The 19,607-nt window shown below is 41.9% G+C and overlaps 1 protein-coding gene across 1 annotated transcript in view; it reads left to right on the top strand.

Annotated features, from left to right (window-relative positions):
- The window catches only part of jmy (junction mediating and regulatory protein, p53 cofactor), a 100,253-nt gene that overhangs the window by 18,259 nt on the left and 62,387 nt on the right, over nt 1-19,607 (top strand). The window contains exon 2 of the mRNA XM_078396742.1: nt 1,778-1,951. Within this exon, the coding sequence (XP_078252868.1) occupies nt 1,778-1,951 (174 nt within the window). The remainder of the gene's footprint in view (nt 1-1,777; nt 1,952-19,607) is intronic.

Genomic DNA, 19,607 nt, shown 5'->3' with positions numbered 1-19,607 from the left:
GGGAGGAGGGATTAGACTGGCTGTTCATTTGTGGGCGTGAAAGTTGGACTTGCGGGTATTTCAGGTGGGGGAAGGGGGAGTATCGGTTTATTGATTTGGGATATTTTTGGGGTAGAGAAGAGTTGAGGGAATGTGAAAATTGATTGAGTTGGGGATCAAGGTCCTTGTTCTCCTCCAATGCTCCAAGAAGAGCAGTGAGCAGGAAATGAATTCATCTTGTGCGGCATTGACAGAATTCATTACAGTGTCTAGTGATATTTCTGGAGTTACAAGAATGGGCCATAATCACATTTTTCACCAATGAAGATTTATGAAATGATTTTTTTGTAGGAAAATCACTTTATTTGACCTGAATTTTAACTCAATCTCCTTTTTCAGTACACATCTACTTTCATTCTCAGCATATGAATGCTATTTAATTCGATGCTTTACTTAGCATTTTATTTTGTATGTTTGTTTCAGTCTGGTATCCAGTGTCACAACTAGCATTTATGGTTTGCATTGGGTGGGGAGAAAGCACTTCTTGGTGTAGTTTTAGTTTACTCCTACTTGCATATTTTGTTTCCATTGCACTGCTCCAAGGCAGTACATGTCATGCCTGTGCTGTAATTTAAGATCTATATTACAGTAAATATATGAACAATGGTATTGCACTTCTTCAAATTGTGCTGTATTCTGCATAGCTACAACTATCAAAAGGCATCTGAAAAAGTAGCACAGAATAGAACTAGCAAAGGCGGTAATTTTGTCAGGCAGATGTGGGCGCGTTGGGCTATGTGAATAGAGAGATGGAGTAGAGTTACATGATAGTTCTTGAACGGGAACCATATGTTGATTGATATTCCAAGTGAACCTATGTAGGAGTTGCTCTTATTAACTATATGCTTGGATTATCTGGAGTGAGAAACTGAGCGAGGTGTTCGTACGATAGTTTATAGAGAGATTATGTAAGGATCGTTTAATGAAATAATGTAAGGATCGTTTAAGTTATTCACTTAATTAGAGGTAGAAGTATGCTAAAGGCAATGCCTTCTGAAGTTAAAGCTAACAAAGGATTTGTCCTTAATAGAAGCCAATTTAGCAAACTGGTTTGATATGGTTTCTGGGAATTATTTGCTGCTTATCTTTGATCCAGTTGTAATTTAAGTAACTTATAATAGCTGGTTTCAAATATTTTGTGCATGCAAATGTAAGTTTCAAAGGTCACTTGATTCCACTCTCTGCATTATTGATTATCCTCCACTTGAGACATGATTCTAGTTGAAATTACTCACCCAGTTTATTTATCTGCTTCATCCAAATATTCAAGTCAAATCTTGAATTTGATAATATTTTAGTCCCAATTTTTAACATGCCCCTGCTTTATTTTAAGACAATATTATTTAGTTCCGCTGTAAATTGAATAAATGTCATCTCATTTGTTATTCTTTTTCTTTATGTCTTGCAAGATTTATTCACTTCTGCTAAATCTGGTACTAAATCCTGAATCAACGATGTGTTGTTTTACCTTAACATACAGTCTGGTTAAGCTGACACCTACATCATGCCAGGCAAAGTCGGCCACAAATAATGCGTTTGATATTGGCATACAAAATAAAAGTTTCTAATGGAATATTGTGTTGTGGGCATAATAGCTACCATTTTTTAGATTGAGATATATTTTTGAATATCCTATTAACCCTTGAGTTTTCAGAGTCAGATAATAAACAAAGTATATTTGAGAATTGAATTGGACTGCAAAATTCAAATTGTAAAACAAATTTTGATTTGCATGTAGCTGCTGGAGAAACACAAGATTACAGATGCTATGGTGGAACTGTTGGAATTGTACCAAGAAGAAGATGATGCTTGTGCTGCTTTATCTGAAGCAACCACAGAACTCTATCAATATCTACTGCAGCCGTTCAGAGATATGAGGGAGCTGGCCATGCTGAGACGTCAGCAGATAAAGGTAAGAAACAGCTTAACTCAATCTTGTCTGGATAGCTAGAAGGAGGTAACACTCTCCAAGTTCAATGCAATTTGGAGGAGAGGAGAGTCAGAAGGACAATGATGCATAGGAGAGTAATCAGAGAATAATAATAGATGTTGTGAAACCTACAATATTAAGTTATCGGACATGATGTTTTAAATGAAGAGTGAAAGACATAATGTAAAACCATGGAAATGAAAGAGAATATTTGACTACTTGTTGTGTTGTGTATTCTAAGGACTCTAGTCTGTTCTGTTTTGCATTTTATTTGCATTTGACGGTTTTTCGGTTTCCCTTTAAATTGACTCATTATTTCTGCAATACATTATTAGTGCAATACAAATTGACTCATTATTTCTTCTCCATTGCCCAGTAAACATAAGCCCCTTTTACTGCAGCATTTATTGATTGTTAGTTTGTGATTTTTGTAAACTTTGCATTAATATTCAACATTTGATTAAAATATATAGTTAATGGTTCCATTTGAGATTGTATAATAAATATGTTTATTCCAAAGCAATTATTTTAAAGAAGAGTGTTACAATAAGAGAGGCTCTAATTATTTTATTCACAGTATTATTCTGATCAGTTCATGTCACAAAACCTTTTTTCTAAGTAATGAAAAGTCTTTGAATGTCATACAGCACAGAAATGAGCACTTCAGTTCACTGAATCCCTGCTGACCAACAATCACCCATTTACATTCATCCTACATTGATATAATTTTCTGTTTTAATTTTCAGGATATTAAGTAGACTGAAATAAAGAGAATGAAATGAAAATTTGTTTGCAAATTGCAGAGGTAGTGATTATAATTTTTCACTTTTTCTTGCCAGAGAATTGGAGCGCAGCAAGGTTTCTTTCTTGTTCAAAAATCTGAGTAAGCCCAGCAATTACAGGTCAGTTAGTTCAACCACAGTAGAAGAAAGGTTTTTTGGGGCAGGTTTAATAGACATCTGGAGCAAAGCCTCTGAACTTCCACAAGGTCTTTGATCAGGTTCTGCTTGGTAGGCTACTCTGGAAGGTTAAATCACATGGGATCCAGGGAGAGCTAGCTAACAGGCTACAGAATCTAATTGATGGTAGGAAGCAGAGGGTGGTGGTGGAAGGTTGTTTTTTGGACTAGTGGCTGATAACTAGTGGAGTATCTCATAGATCATTGCTGGGCCCTTTTGTTACCTGATTTGGATAAAAATGTACAAGGCACATTTATTACATTTGCAAATGAAACTAAAGTTGATGGTATTGTTGACAGTGAAGAAGGTTATCAAGAATTACATCAAGTTCTTGATCAGCTGGGAAAGTGGACTGAGGAATGGTTAATGGAGTTTAATTCATACAAGTGTGAGGTGTTGCAATTTGTCAAACTAGGCAGGACCTTTATAGTGATCGGCAGGGCTCTGAGGAGTGTGCCCTGAAAGTGGTATCGCAGGTAGACTGGGTGGTGAAGTAGGCTTTCATTGTCGGGGAATCGAGTATAAAAGTTGGGACATTATGTTACTTTTGTCCAAGACATTGGTGAGGCCACAATTGGAGCATTGTGTTTTGGTCATCCTGCCGTAAGAAAGATGCCATTACGCTGGAAAGGGTCAAGAAAAGATTTACGAGGATGTTGCTAGGACTTGAGGGCCTAAGCTAAAGGGAGAGGTTCAACAGGCTAGGGCTTTATTCCTTGGAGTGCAGGAGGATGAGTGGTGATCTTACGGAGGTGTACATGATCATGAGAGGAATAGATTGAGTAAATCACAGAGTTTCTTTGCCCAGAGTAGGGGCATCAAGAACTAGAGGGCATAAGATTAAGGTGAGAGGGGAGCAATTTAATCGGAACCAGAGGGGCAACGAGAATGGTGGGTATATGGAACTTACAGCTAGAGGAAGTTATGGAGGGAGATATAATAACATTTATAAGACATTTGAACAGGTACATGAATAGGAAAGATTTGATGGAGATGTTCCAAACATGGGTAAATAGGACTAGCACAGATGAGGTATCTTGGTCGGCATAGACCGAAGGGTCTATTTCCATGTTGTATGACTCCAAAGAGAAATAGATTATTTAGGGCAAACCAGTTCAGATTAGTTAGGGAAAATTATGTTTGACATATTTAATAGAATTATTGACCAGGTAATAAGATTTTTAGAAGGCTTTTGATAAGATGCCACATTATGATCAATAATATATTATTAAGGATGTGGTAACAGGCCACAAATCAAGATACTGGACAGAGAAAAATGTATTTTTTTAAGTGAGATTTTGTTTGACAAATATACTTTTTTTTGGAGAATATTGTCTAGGATGGTAGAGGGGAATTGGTGAAACTAATATAATTGGACATTTCAAAGGCATTCAGTAAAGTTGTTACATAAGATAAGGTCTCATGCAATTGGAATAAAATATTAGTATGGATCGCGCATTGTTTAATGGTCAAACAAAGAGTGCGAGTAAATACCTTCCAGAGCTCCATGACTCCACTACTCTCATCATGTCGATCACCGCTACAGGTTCACCACCCACTGAGTGAAAACAATGCTCTTCACCTCAGTTCTGTATCTCTTCTACTGGAATCCAAGACTGACTCTTCTGTCTAAAGCCTTCCAGGTACTCCAGCGCCTCCCTGCATCGAGTCTGTCCAGTCTTAACAGAGTTTTGCAGGTTCTGTCAGATACCCTCTCATTATAGTGAATCGAAACCTATTCAACTTAATCCACATTATAGTGTATTTTCCATATTTTTGTCTACTTATTCCAGTTTGAAAAGAAACATTTCTCCATGCTATCGATGTCTGTTTTTATGTCAAATGCTTCAACTTTTAAGTCTTCAGAATGTTATTAGTCAGGTATTGCAGGCGTCAGTGCTGGGGTCCCTGCTTTTCACAAACTATATTAATGACTAGGACGAAAGGGTGGAGTTTTGCTGATAATATAAAACCAGGCAGGAAAACGAGCTCTAAGGAGGACATACAGACCTGGGTTTTATTTGTAGGTGAAGGTTGGAAGGGTGGGAGGACATGGGGTGTGGTGTAGCTATTATGAGGACAAGAAACCTGTACTACTGGACCTACTGCAGTTATGTGTTCGAGTTCTTAAACAGCCTGACAACTGGAGGCCTTTGGAATACAAAACCTGTGTTCGAAGGCCAAAACTTACAGGGAAATGTTGATGACGTTAAAGATAAAGCTGTGAAGTGAAGGGGAGGTGTTAAGCCATTGGTGACCCTAGATTTTGGTTTATAGGGTGAGGGGCTAGAAAACACCCATGTTTCTCCTGCTTCATAAGGAGCACTGTAATGAAACTCATCTTGGATTCATCTTCTCTTGCCTCCTTTGAATGACTGGGTTTTCTGACATTTCTTTTAGGTAACATGGTTCCTTTGGTCGAAAATAGTCTCACGTTTAAAATGATGGTAAACAGTCTCTTTATAATATTTAAATGACCATGCTACTTCTCCCGGTGATTGTGCAGCCATGTATTTCCTGGTCTCATACGTAGAATGTGGTGTTCATTTGTTTGTGAAACCATTTCAATTCATTTGGGCTTCTACAGATGATGTTACCTAATTTAGTTTGCCTTTAAGCAAAAACAAAAGTGACTCATCTCATCTTGTGTAATTTCTCTTCTAATGTTACTCTGGTTATCATGAAACAGACAATACCTTTTTATCTAGAAATGTAATTTTACAACATATCCAGTTGAATATATAACGCAGATTTAGTGATTGTAGATCTTCGTAAGTTGTGCGTTGTAAATTTGTATTTCTGAGCTGAAAAAGCTTTCAAAGAGCAAGCTAATATTGTTTTAACATAGCTTTGCCACAACTGATTTGTATCTACAAATGACCACACTATTGAAATCTCAAATAGAACAAAATATTAAAATTAATCCTTGTACATCAATGAGCGTGTATCAATGGCCAAGAATTTAATTCCATGTTAATGGTTAGACTGAAATCTTGCAGAAATCCAGAAATTAGTAGGTGTGGTATGGATGAGAAATGAGGAGGGTGGAAACAGTAAGTATAATCACAGAGAAGCTAGGACATTGATAAAGATTGTAGCACATTTATTGTCCATTCAAAATAGTTCTAATCAGATTACACACCATCTCTCCACACCATAGGAGGCTTTAAACTAGAGTGGCAAGGGGTGGGAACAAGAGCAGCAGGTCAGCCAATTGAAGGACTGAGGGTAGAGATTATGACTAATAAGTCCCAAATGAAAGACAAGAAGGATGAGGTTAATGAACATGATGAAACTGCTAGGCTGAAATGTGTTAATTTCAATGAAAGGAGTATTGTGGGTAAAGTGGATTAATTTAGAGCATGGGTCAGTGCATGGAATTACAATGTTGTGGTCATTGCAGAGACTTGAAAGGAACCAGGCTGGCAGCTCAATGTTACAGGATTTTCATATTTCAGACCTGATAAAGAGGGAGGTAAAAGAGGTCCAAGCACATTGGACCTTTGATAAGGTTCTGCTTGGTAGGCTGCTCTGGAAGGTTAGATTGCATGGGATCCAGGAAGACCTAGCAGACTTGATGGAGAAAGGACCTCATGGAAGGACGCACAGGGTGATGGTAGGAGGTTGCTTTTCAGACTGGAGACCTGTGACTAGTGGTGTGCCTCTGGGGTTGGTGTTGGGCCCATTGCTGTTTGTGATTTATATCAACAATTTGGATGAGAATGTACAAGGCATGATTAGTAAGATGGAGGTGACACTAAAGTTGGTGGTATCATAGATAGTGAAGATGGATTATCAAAAATTACAGCAGGATCTTGATCAGCTGGGCAAGTGGACTGAGGAATGGCTAATGGAGTGTGTATGCATTTTGGGAAGTCCTTCACAATGGGCAGGACCTTCACAATGAATGGTAGGGCCCTGGGGAGTGTTGTAGAGCAGAGGGATATAGGAGTATAGGTACAGAGTTACCTGAAACTAACATCACAGGTAAATAGTGGTAAAAAAGGCTTTTAGAGTCATAGAGTCATACAGTATGGAACCTGGCCCTTCGGCCCAACTTGCCCACACTGACCAACATGTCCCATCTACACTCGTGTCACCTGCCTGCATTTGGCCCATATACCAGTACAGTTGCTCCTCAACTTACGATGGGATTATGTTCTGATAAACGCTTGTATTATCGTAAGTAATATCGTAAAAATATCATAAGCCGAAACACATTTAAATATACCTGATCATGTGATCGGAAGCGAACTGCAGCGAGCTGCCGTTGCCCAGTGTTTGCACGATCGTAAAGTTGAAATATCGTAAGTCGAAGCATCGTAAGTTGAGGAGCATCTGTAAACCTTTCCTTTTGGTACATTGTTCTTCATCAGTCAGGGCATTGAGGTTGGGACATTATGTTGCAGTTGTACAAGACATAGGTAAGGCAACATAATGCCTCAGCTTCTATACTAAAGTCCCTGACTGAAGACCAATATGCCAAAAACCTTCTTCACCTCTCAATCTGCCTGCAACTGATATAAGACCAAAAAGGCTGCAATCAATAATAATTAGTGCTATATGCATTTACAGGATCTAGAAACATTTTCTGCAGTTGATAAATATACTCAATTAAATCACCATCTACTATCTTCCCGCACCCTCTCCAAATCTCCTCCCGTTCCCAGCTAAAATTCTTTCAGCCATTTGATGGTATTCTGGGGTTCATACACAAATTAATAATTAAATACGTTTTAATCTCATCGGCTGTATATGCATTTAACTTTTTGAATTATTACTCATCAGCAGCTACTGAAATTCTCACATAATTTCTTCTCATTATGATGAGAAAAATAATTGACACTTTTTCTGACTTTATTCTTTGCAACATGGTTTATATTTTCAGCAATTTTAATGTTGCATTCACAAAATCACAATTCAACTATTTATTAAAAACGACATCCATAATATCTGTACTGATACTCAACAATCGAAAGTGAACTACTCAGCCGAGATAAACACAATCAAGTATCTCTCCTATACCCATAAATGGGAAGCTAATTAAAGGATTGTTCCGGGGAGCTGCGCGTGCGGCGAGAGTGTCCTGGGGAGTCGAGTGGGCCCGATCCATCCGCCGAACTACTGCGGCGTCAACGACCGGAGTGTGCCTCGGTAGGCCTGACTCACCTCACAGGCCTCCCAGGGAACTGCGGAGAAACTGGGTGGCGAGGCCTGTCTGGGCCGAAGGAGCCTCAGCGGCAATGGGAGACTTGGCGGCAGCTTGAGCCTCAACGGCAGCGAGATCCTCGGTGGTGGTGGGGCTTCGGCGGTAACGTGGGTCTCTGCTGCAATGGAGCATCGGCGGCTGCAGCAGGAACTCCGGTGGCGGTGGAACGTGAAGGATGGGGTGGGGGGAGAAGGGGAAGCCAATGAGGACCCGGCGTGGGGGGGACTGCCCTGAAGAACAATGGAGGACCCAACGTAGGGAGACCGCCAAGAGGGATGGTGGGAGAACAAAGGGGGACCTGGTGTGGGGGGGAGAGGGGGGGGGGGGGGGAGCTCTCTAGTTTAAAATCCTTTGCCCAGGGGATAAGCCTGTGTTTATTTGTTTGTTCGTTTGTTCCGGTGAAGGCGCTGCGCACATGGCAGCCAGCTTGTCCTTTTCTTTTTTTTTTCACTTTTAATTTCAAGTTTTTGTGTACCTTGTGTGTTGTGACTGTTGGCAGACCAATTTCCCTTGGAGGAGAGGGTGCTGCACCAATGCAGGAGAGGTTTGGGCCCAACGGGTCCACTTGGTCTAGTATATTACTAAAACTCTCATCTTGTTTGTTCCCGTATGTTTGTTCCCCTGTATGTTTGTTTGTGCCATTTTCATCCGGAAATACAGCAAAAATGGTACATGATAGCACGCCAATTTTGGGCCCACACGACTCACCATTCCCCCACGGTCTCAATAAATCAACTTTTGTTACTTTTTAAAAACAATTGACTTAATAAACTTTAATAAATGCGCTCCCCCCCCCCTCCCCCAGCCAAGAGGACCAGCGGGAGGACCGGCGCGCGTCCTGGCATGCCCCGCGCCTGACCTTTCCTCCAGTGGTGCAGCGCGGCGGCAGAGAGTCCAACAAGATGGCCTTTGCCGCCGAGCTGCACGAGAGGCTTCGGGTCCACGGCTCGCTCTGGCTGCAGCGCTGGCGGCATGGGGCCGAGATCAGTGGCTCCCTCTCCCCTTCCCTGTCCTTCCTCACCTGCCCATGGCCCCGGGGGACACTCCCCGCCTGGCAACGGGTCCACGGGTTGCCAGGCCCGCAGGATCGTCGGTTGCGGGAGGGTTGCCCTGCCCGCAGGAGAGATTTGATCGCCGCCCAGCTGCAGGAGAGGCTTCCAGTCCACGGCTCACTTTGGCTGCAGCGCTGGCGGCACAGGGCCGAGGTCAGTGGCTCCCCTTCCCTGTCCCCCCTCGCCCGCCTGGCAACAGGTCCATGGGTTTCCGGACCCGCAGGATCGTCAGTTGTGGGAGGGTTGCCCTGCCCGCAGGAGAGATTTGATCCACGCCGAGCTGCAGGAGAGGCTTCCGGTCCATGGCTCGTTCTGGTTGCAGCGCTGGCGGCACGGGGCCGAGGTCAGTGGCTCCCTCTCCCCTTCCCTGTCCCCCCTCGCCTGCCCATGGCCCCAGGGGACACTCCCCACCCGGCAACGGGTCCACGGGTTGCCGGGGCCACAGGATCGTCAGTTGCGGGAGGGTTGCCTGGCCCGCAGGAGAGGCCCGCAGGAGAGATTTGGACCCAACGGGTCCATGTCAGTCTAGTCGTATATCAATCTGAACATTTACGAAATCGATCAAATATGTATAACGCCCAGCCAAGAATTGTGTTGCAGCGCTGGCGCCAAGGGGCTGAGTGAGTGACACCCTCTCCCCTTCCCTGTCCCCCTTCTATGAGATATGGGCTCAATGGGTCCACTTGGTCGAGTAGTTTTCTATAAGTCAGATGATACATTTTATCCAATCATTACAATGTCAACTAACTATTCAAAACTGCCCACTTAAAAAAAAACTTGGTTTGCTGCCATATTTCTGACTTGCAAACTGTTCAGATTATGTGGAACGGCACCCTGCCTTCGGGAACAGCCTGTAGTTTCTGACCTTGTCATTTGCCAGATACTTTCCAAATTCAAGTAGTTCCATGAGGAAAGAAGGGCACCAATCAGTATAAGATTTTAAACAATAGTAAAATGAAAGATGAAGCTTTGGACAACATGGTCTAATTCTGCCTTCTTCATTCAAACCCTTTCGGGAATTTGGCTTCAACAAGCAGCTTGATGTAAAAGCTGGCGATGCTACTGTCACCTTTTGCAAACATGCCTCTCACAAGCTGTAATGTCAGGACTTTTGTCCTCAGGACTTTTCTTTGTGACTGTGAAAGTTAGATCACATACACCAAGCAGGAGGTGAACCTAAATATCTTCTACTTTCAGTATTGCAGAATAATTAAAGTTATTTACGCACCTTGAGGGAGATGCCACCAGTATCTGCAGACTACACAGCATCTGCAGACTCTGCTGGCTTGGACAACTGCAGCACATATTTCAGCATTGCTGTTCTATGGCAGAACAGCCTTTGTACAGAGGAGATTTACTAGAATGTTGCCTGGGTTTCAGCACTTAGGCTACAGAGAGAGGTTGAACAGGTTGGGTCTTTATTCTTTGGAGCGTAGAAGGTTGAGGGGGGACTTGATAGAGGTTTTTAAAATTTTGAGAGGGACGGACAGAGTTGACGTGGGTAGGCTTTTCCCTTTGAGAGTGGGGAAGATTCCAACAAGGGGACATAGCTTCAGAATTGAGGGACAAAGGTTTAGGGGTAACATGAGGGGGAACTTCTTTACTCAGAGGGTTGTGGCTGTATGGAATGGGCTTCCGGTGGAAGTGGTGGAGGCTGGCTCGATTTTATTATTTAAGAGTAAATTGGATAGGTACATGGATAAGAGGGGATTAGAGGGTTATGGTCTGAGTGCAGGTAGATGAGACTAGGTCAGGGAGAATGGTCGGCGTGGACTGGTAGGGCCGGACAGGCCCGTTTCCATGCTGTAGTTGTTATATGTTATATGTTATATATGTCATGAAACGCAAAGCTTCAATCAAGGAGCAAGTTCTGAAAGACCAATGTTTTTGATAATTCAATAGAGGATATTAATACAAAGAAAGATTTTAAAAATTGCAACAATGGGATAACACACAAGATGGGTTTTTTAAACATTTATAAATAAATATATTTTACATTTTGTTTAAGAATAAGGGGTAGGCCATTTAGAACGGAGATGAGGATATTAATACAAAGAATGATTTTAAAAATTGCAACAATGGGATAACACACAAGATGGGTTTTTTAAACATTTATAAATAAATATATTTTACATTTTGTTTAAGAATAAGGGGTAGGCCATTTAGAACGGAGATGAGGAAAAACTTTTTTAGTCAGAGAGTTGTGAATCTGTTCAATTCTCTACCTCAGAAGGCAGTGGAGGCCAATTCTCTGAATGCATTCAAGAGAGAGCTAGATAGAGCTCTTAAGGATAGCGGAGTCATGGGGAGAAGGCAGGAACGGGGCACTGATTGAGAATGATCAGCCATGATCACATTGAATGGCGGTGCTGGCTTGAGGGGCCTACTCCTGCACCTATTGTCTATTGTCTATTGTTTTCTAATTTAGAATCCTTTTAATTTATTGCAAAAGTTATTTAATCAAAGCCAACTCTCTGAAAACCAAGCAGGTGATTCAGTAGCAAAATGTACCAACTGAACATTAGTGCCATTTATGGACTGCTTACTTTGTGAGATGGCTGTAGCTGCTGGGCCTGTATTTTGATCTAGAGTCATATAAGTGTGGCTTTGGGATTAACATCGGCAGCAACTACAAGAAGCACACAATCCAGCTTTAAGTTTATATCAACAATATGGATGAGAATGTAGAAGGCACGATTATTAAGTTTGCAGATGACGTTAAAGCAGTGGAGAAACATAATGGTTCAGTGCAAATTTCAGCTCAATCACCCTTCCTCTCCGAGGGACCTTTCATGATCCGAGAGGTTCAGAAATAAGACTTGAAGAGTTGATATGAATAGCTCTTATTTTCTTGCTGTTTTTTTGGCTAACTGATTAATTGATGTTTTTAGCAATTTCTTTCATTGTTCATTTGACTTATAAAGCTAAAAGCTATTTTGCTATAACAAATGGTATGCCATGCTGCGCATGTATTTTGATTTATGAATTTTCATTATCAAAACCTGTTCCACTAGTGCATTTCTTTCATAAACTGAAGAACAGCTGTGTTTTTCTGTAAATTTAACATTTGTGCACTCGAGGGATTTTGTTTATACATTGGGTAATGTCCTGTAATCTTCACTGTACTGCATTCAAGTGAGAAGACATCCTGTTTGAACGCAGCTCCAACAACTTCAAAGACAAAACCGTATACTTGATTGGCATCTCTCAACGATCCTAGTCATTCATTCTTGCCACCGACACAGTGGCTGCAGTTAGAGTCATAGAGTGATGCAGTGTAGAAACAGGCCCTTCGGCACAACTTGCCCACACCGGCCAACAATGTCCCAGCTACACGAGTCCCACGCCTGCGCTTGATCCAAATCCCTCCAAACCTGTCCTATCCATGTACCTGTCTAACTGCTTCTTAAACGATGGGATAGTCCCAGCCTCTACTACCTCTTCTAGCAGCTTGTTCCACACACCCACCACCGTTTGTGCATCTACCCGATCTATTCCTCTCATAATTTTGTACACCACTATAAGATCAACCCTCATCCTCCTGCGCTTCATGGAATAGAGACCCAGCCAACTCAACCTTTCCCTATAGCTCACACCCTCTAGTCCTGCCAGTCCTGTCCTGTACGTGATCCCATCCCCCTGCCAATCTAGTTTAAACCCTCCTGTGTGGCAAACCAGCCCACTCGGATGTTGGTCCCCCTCCAGTTAAGGTGCAACCCATCTCTTTTGTACAGGTCACTCCTGCCCCATAAGAGATCCCAATGATCCAGAAATGTAAATCCCTGCCCCCTGCACCAACTCCTCAGCCACATTCATTTCCCCTATCTTCCTGTTCTTACCTTCACTAGCACGAGGTACTGGCAGTAATCCTGAGATCACTACCCTGCAGGTCCTGCTTTTCAGTGTTCTATCCAATTCTGTAAACTCATGTTGCAGAACCTCCTTCTTCTTCCTACCTATATCGTTTGTGCCAACATGCATAACAACCTCCAGCTGCTCCCCCTCACTCTTGAGGATGCCATGCTGCCACTCCGGGATCCTGGCACCAGGGAGGCAACACACCATCCTGGAGTCTCGCCTGCTGTCGCAGAATCTCCTATCCGCACCTCTGACTATTGAGTCCCCCACCACTACGGCTCTACCTGATGTCACTCTTCCTCGTTGAGCCTCAGCACCAGGGTTGGAGTCACAGCCCTGGCTGCCACTCAATCTTGTCAACCTCGTCCTCTTGTCAACCTCACTGTGCTGCTCCAGTTCCATAACACGCTCATTCTGGAGCTGCACCTGGACACAATTTCTGCAGGTGTAGTTGTCAGAAACACTAGCAGTGTCCCTGAGTTCCCACATCCTGCAGGAGAGACACTGTAACAACTTGCCTGCCATTACTTCAGTGGAGAAAATCACAAATTACGAATGAGACACTCAGAGTTGAGGGAAATGTATTCCCTTTTCTGTTGCCGATAGCCTTCTTCTGCACTGCAATAAGTCACAAGTTTAAAATATCGGACACATGCAGAACCGATTCAAGTGTAGCCTCTTGCCCCAGCCTCCTCGCCAAAGACTCACACTTTACCTCCCAAGGCTGCTCCCCTAGACCAAGCCCTACTTTTATTTGCTGATCAATTAACTAATTTAGATTTTGCAGCCAATCCCCACACTCGCTCCTTCAACTGCCGCTCCTCTGCCGACCTTGAAGGCGTGCATTGCAGGCTGGCCCTGACTGTTTCTTAAACGTCTCGCACTAAAAAAAGTGACAAAACTCACCAAGGGTTTACCATTCTGCAGCCAATCCCCACACTCACTCCTTCAACTGCGCTCCTCTGCCAACCTTAAATACTCTGACAGTGTCCCTTCAATCCATGATCTCTATCAAGTGCACTAGAGGACACCACCATCTACAGGTTCTGCTCCAAGTAACACACCTTGTGACTTGAAAATATATTGCTGTTTCTTCATTGCCAATGGATCTAAGTCTTGAATCACTTTCTTGTACCATTGTGGAAATACCTAAAATTATGAGAGGCTACAGATAGGGTTGACATTCAAAACCTTTTTTCCCCAGGATGGAAAAATCAAATACTAGAGGGCATTGAAGTGAGAAGGCCAAAGTTTAAAGGTGATGTGCGGCAAGGTTTTTTTTTTACATAGTGGATGGTTTGTGCCTGGAATGCAGGTGCTAAGGATGGTGTTGGAGGCAGATACTATAGTGACATTTAAGAGATTTTTCACTCGGTATATGGATATGCAGGGAATGGAGGAATATGGGTTATGTGCAGGCAGATAATAGTTGGTCTTGCTATCATGTTTAGCACAGACAATGTGGGCCCCAAGTGCCTGTTCTTGAGTTGTACTGTTCCATGTTCTATGTTGACACAAATGTAGCAATTAAGATGTCACAGAGAAAAACAGCAGATATAGACTGGTGCATTTTATGTTAGTTTTAGAGAAAAGCTGAAGTCCTGAGAACCACCTCCCTTGTAAAGTGTAACATGCATCCTGTGTAATTTAGTTTTGGAAGATATTTTAACTCACAGAAAAGTGAGAAACAGGTGGCTCTGGTATAATGCGTGTTTCCATAACGCAATCAGATGTATTGCAATTGATGAATTAGGGGGCACTATTTGTATTATGCCAAATTGATTATAATGTAATGTTGATTAGGAACTAGAGACCAACATAAAAGTGATTTTGAAAGTTTACAAGGAGAACAAAAGCTGTCTTGTAAACAAAAAGGTCGGGGGTGGGGGGGGGGGTGTTCGGGGCATAAATTGTTTCTAGGTAACTTCCTTCAATAATCAGACACCATTGTCTCTCAAGAACACTGCCCATTTCACCACAGTTGGCCATTGAAAATGACAATCAATCCATTGACACTTCTGCAATGATACTGTACTAAACAATGTGAAGTACTGCCTTTAGTATTTTTAGCTTGCAGTAACAAAAATAAACTTAAAGCCATTAAAATGACTTTTTCCCACCCCGGTAGGATTTTAAAAAATAATGATATTGCGAGCCTGACACAATTGGCACAATTGTTTTTCCAACGTGATTTTCTATAACACGAGGTTTCTTAAAAATGAAATTCTTGTGTTACAGTAGAGCTAACTGTTTGTTGTCTATTTTTTAAATGTGCACCATGTAGATAGTCAAGTCTTAAATTGCACATAAGAGGTTAAACTGGTGGATAGAAAAATGTAAAACTGCAAGTGGGGGACAGTTGTAAATGCAGTGGGAGTGGCAGGTCTATTTGAGTTAGCTCATCCAGAAGGAATCCATTTTATCACTTCTAATTTAGTTTTAGAGATACAGCATGGAAACAGGCCTTACGGCCCACCGAGTCCACGCCGACCAGCGTTCCCTGGAAATTGACACTATCCAACGCACACAAGTGACAATTTACATTTACACCGAGCCAATTAACCTACAAACCAGTACGTCTTTGGAGTATGGGAGGAAACCGAAGATCTCGGAGAAAACTCACGCAGTCATTGGGAGAAAGTATAAACTCCATACAGAGAGCAGCCGTAGTCGGGATCGAACCCCGGTCTCTGGAGCTATAAGCGTTGTGGGATGGCAGGACTTTCATATGAAGAAAGACTGGATAGACTCGGCTTGTACTCGCTGGAATTTAGAAGATTGAGGGGGGATCTTATAGAAACTTACAAAATTCGTAAGGGGTTGGACAGGCTAGATGCAGGAAGATTGTTCCCGATGTTGGGGAAGTCCAGAACAAGGGGTCACAGTTTAAGGATAAGGGGGAAGCTTTTTAGGACCGAGATGAGAACGGGTTTTTTCACACAGAGAGTGGTAAATCTGTGGAATTCTCTGCCACAGAAGGTAGTTGAGGCCAGTTCATTGGCTATATTTAAGAGGGAGTTAGATGTGGCCCTTGTGGCTAAAGGGATCAGGAGGTATGGAGAGAAGGCAGGTACGGGATACTGAGTTGGATGATCTGCCATGATCATATTGAATGGCGGTGCAGGCTCGAAGGGCGGAATGGCCTACTTCTGCACCTATTTTCTATGTTTCTATGTTTCTAAGGCAGCAACTCTACCGCTGTGCCACCGTGCCACCCTAAATAATATTATCACATTTATTATTTTCCAAAATTATTCCTGGTAGGGATTCTTCAAGACTGGCAGTCCATCATACACCTCTTCTGATTTTCCTTTCGCTTGGAATTTATTTTATTTTGTTATCTGCTTATTGAACTTGAAAGATCTTCCTGCTGGTGTTTATCTCCAGTTGCACATTCTCAATGTGTTAATTATTTCTTAAGTGAAGAACTTTCAAACAATGTTGATATTTTTGCTATGTTTAAAATTGCACTGTTGCTTTTTTATTCGTACATTTACTTTGATTTGGAGTGATATCCATAATTAATTTTTCAATGCTGCCTACAATATTTGACAGTCATCTATCAGGCTTATTTTTTGCATATTTGTAAAGTTCAATTTTCCCACTCTTTTGAGGTACTTCAATTTTCTCATGATAGAAGTCAATCTTTTTTTGCTCTGCTCTGCCACTTTGTTTCTGTCTCATATGCAATCTGCATGATCTTTGAGCTGTGACTTAAGTACTAAATATTAAAAACATGCAAGTAGGTCTCGAGTCTGTTCCTGGGACAGAAATAATTTTGCATTGGCAGTTTTACAGTTTATATTAAATACGAAACTGCAATTGTTGAGGAAGAACACCACAAGATTCAGACTGTTTAAATCTTTATTGCGTCTGTAATTAATTGGTTACCAAACATAACACACATAAAACCAATGGGAGTAAGATAATAAAATAGCAGCATGTATTAAATGAATACTATCCGTGAAATTGGCAGGAACAAGCTCTATGAACTTTGATTGATACATCTTTAAATAATTAAATAGTACTTCACTGCAGTAAAGATGACTGGGATTATGTAAGGCAGCATTACCAGAACTAAAATGAAAGAGTTGTTGGTTGAGCCCTGCAAGCCTGCAGGTCTAATGATAGAAAATATCTAGTTCTCGGTTTACACTGCAAATCACTTAATTCAGCTTAAGCAAGGATCCAGAAGATGATGGATTGGGTAGAATGTCAATGTTTCCTTGGTGAGAGATAATAGCTTGTTATTGAGGCCTTTTATGACGAGAGGGATCCTGTCAAAATCTGAGCAATTCTATAAATACGCTGATATTCAATGTAAATAAGTGAGAAACCAGTTAAAAAACACTTTAGAATATTTGCAAATAAATGGAAATATCAAACCAAGTTAAAATAATTTAGTCAAGTCAAGAGTATTTTATTGTCATGTGTCCCTGATAGAACATTGAAATTCTTACTTGCAGCAGCACAACAGAATATATAAACATAATAAATGAGAAAATAAAGTTCACATAAAACAAACAAACAATAGCACAAAAAGTCAAAACCAATGCCCCCAAGTCTATATAGTGCAGAGCTTATTTGGAGATTGCAGTGTTTAATAGCTTGATGGCTGTGGTGAAGAAGCTGTTCCTGAACCTGGACATTACAGTTTTCAGGCTCCTGTACCTTCTTCCCAATGGCAGGGGTGAAATAAACGTGTGGCTTGGGTGGCGTGGGTCTCTGATGATGCTGGCTGCCTTTTTGAGGCAGCAACTCCTGTAAATCCGATCGATGGTGGGGAGGTCAGAAGACAATAGACAATAGATACAGGAGTAGGCCATTCGACCAGCACTGCCATTCACTGTGATCATGACTGATTATCCACAATCAGTACCCCGTTCCTGCCTTCTCCCCATATCCCCTGACTCCGCTATCTTTAAGAGCTCTATCTAACTCTCTCTTGAAAGCATCCAGAGAATCAGCCTCCACTGCCTTCTGCGGCAAAGAATTCCACAGAATCACAACTCTATGGGTGAAAAAGTTTTTTCCTCATCTCAGTTCTAAATGGCCTACCCTTTATTCTTAAACTGTGGCCCCTGGTTCTGCACTCCCCCAACATTGGGAACATGTTTCCTGCCTCCAACTTGTCCAATCCCTTAATAATCTTATATTGTTTCAATAAAATCCCCTCTCATCTTTCTAAATTCCATTGAATACAACCCAGTCACTCTATTCTTTCAACATATGACAGTCCTGGAAATTAACCTCGTGAACTTACACTGCACTCCCTCAATAGCAAGAATGTCCTTCCTCAAATTTGGAGACCAAAGCTGCACACAATACTCCAGGTGCGGTCTCACCAGGACCCTGTACAACTGCAGAAGGACCTCTTTGCTCCGATACTCAACTCTTCTTGTTATGAAGGCCAACATTCCATTGGCTTTCTTCACTGCCTGCTGTACCTGCATGCTTACTTTCAGTGACTGATGTACAAGGACACAGAGATCTTGTTGCAGTTCCCCTTTTCCTAACTTGACACCATTCAGATAATAATCTGTCTTCCTGTTCTTGCCACCAAAGTGGATAACCTCACATTTATCCACATTAAACTGCATCTGCCATGCATCTGCCCACTGACCCAACCTATCTAAGTCACCCTGCCGCCTCATAGCATCCTCATCGCAGCTCACCCACCCAGCTTTGTGTCATCCGCAAACTTGGAGATGTCACATTTAATTCCCTCATCTAAATCATTAATATATATTGTAAATAACTGGGGTAACATAGGGACTGATGATGTGGAGTCACTGTGGATTAAATTGAGGAATTGTAACGGTAAGAAGATACTAATGGGAGTTATCTGCAGGCCCCCAAACAGTAGCCTGGATATAGGGTGCAACACACATCCACTGTGCTCTCCTACATCAACCGCTGTGTGGAGAATGCCACAGTGGACAAGGAAACAAAGATGTTCCCAAACCGGAAACCATGGATGAACGAGGAGGTACAGAAGTGAGGGAGAAGGTTAAATCAGAAGTGTTAGTGTTGCTGTTGAACAAAGGGGACTATGAAGGCACGAGAGAGGAGCTGGCCAAGGTCGACTGGAAAAGGATCCTAGCAGGAATGACAGTGGAAATGCAATGGCAGGAATTTCTGGGCATAATCCAGAAGATGCAGGATCATTTCATTCCAAAGAAGAAGAAAGATTCTAAGGGGAGTAAGAGGCAACCGTTGCTGACAAGGGAAGTTAGGGATGGAATAAAACTAAAAGAAAAGATGTATAACATTTCAAAGATTAGCGGGAAGCCAGAGGATTGGGAAGCTTTCAAAGGACAACAGAAGGTAATACGGGCTGAAAAGATGAAATATGAGGGGAAGCTGGCCAAGAATATAAAGAAGGACAGTAAAAGCTTCTTTAGGTATGTTAAGAGAAAAAGATTAGCAAAGACAAATGTGGCTCCCTTGAAGGCAGAAACGGGTGAAATTATTATGGGGAACAAGGAAATGGCGGAAGAGTTGAACAGGTACTTCAGATCTGTCTTCACTAAGGAAGACACAAATAATTTCCTAGATGT

The sequence above is a fragment of the Rhinoraja longicauda genome, chromosome 3 (assembly GCF_053455715.1).
Source record: "Rhinoraja longicauda isolate Sanriku21f chromosome 3, sRhiLon1.1, whole genome shotgun sequence".
NCBI classification, from domain to species: Eukaryota; Metazoa; Chordata; class Chondrichthyes; order Rajiformes; family Arhynchobatidae; genus Rhinoraja; species Rhinoraja longicauda.
Note: the sequence above shows the minus strand (reverse complement) of the source record. Positions and strands in the feature narration are given on the sequence as shown.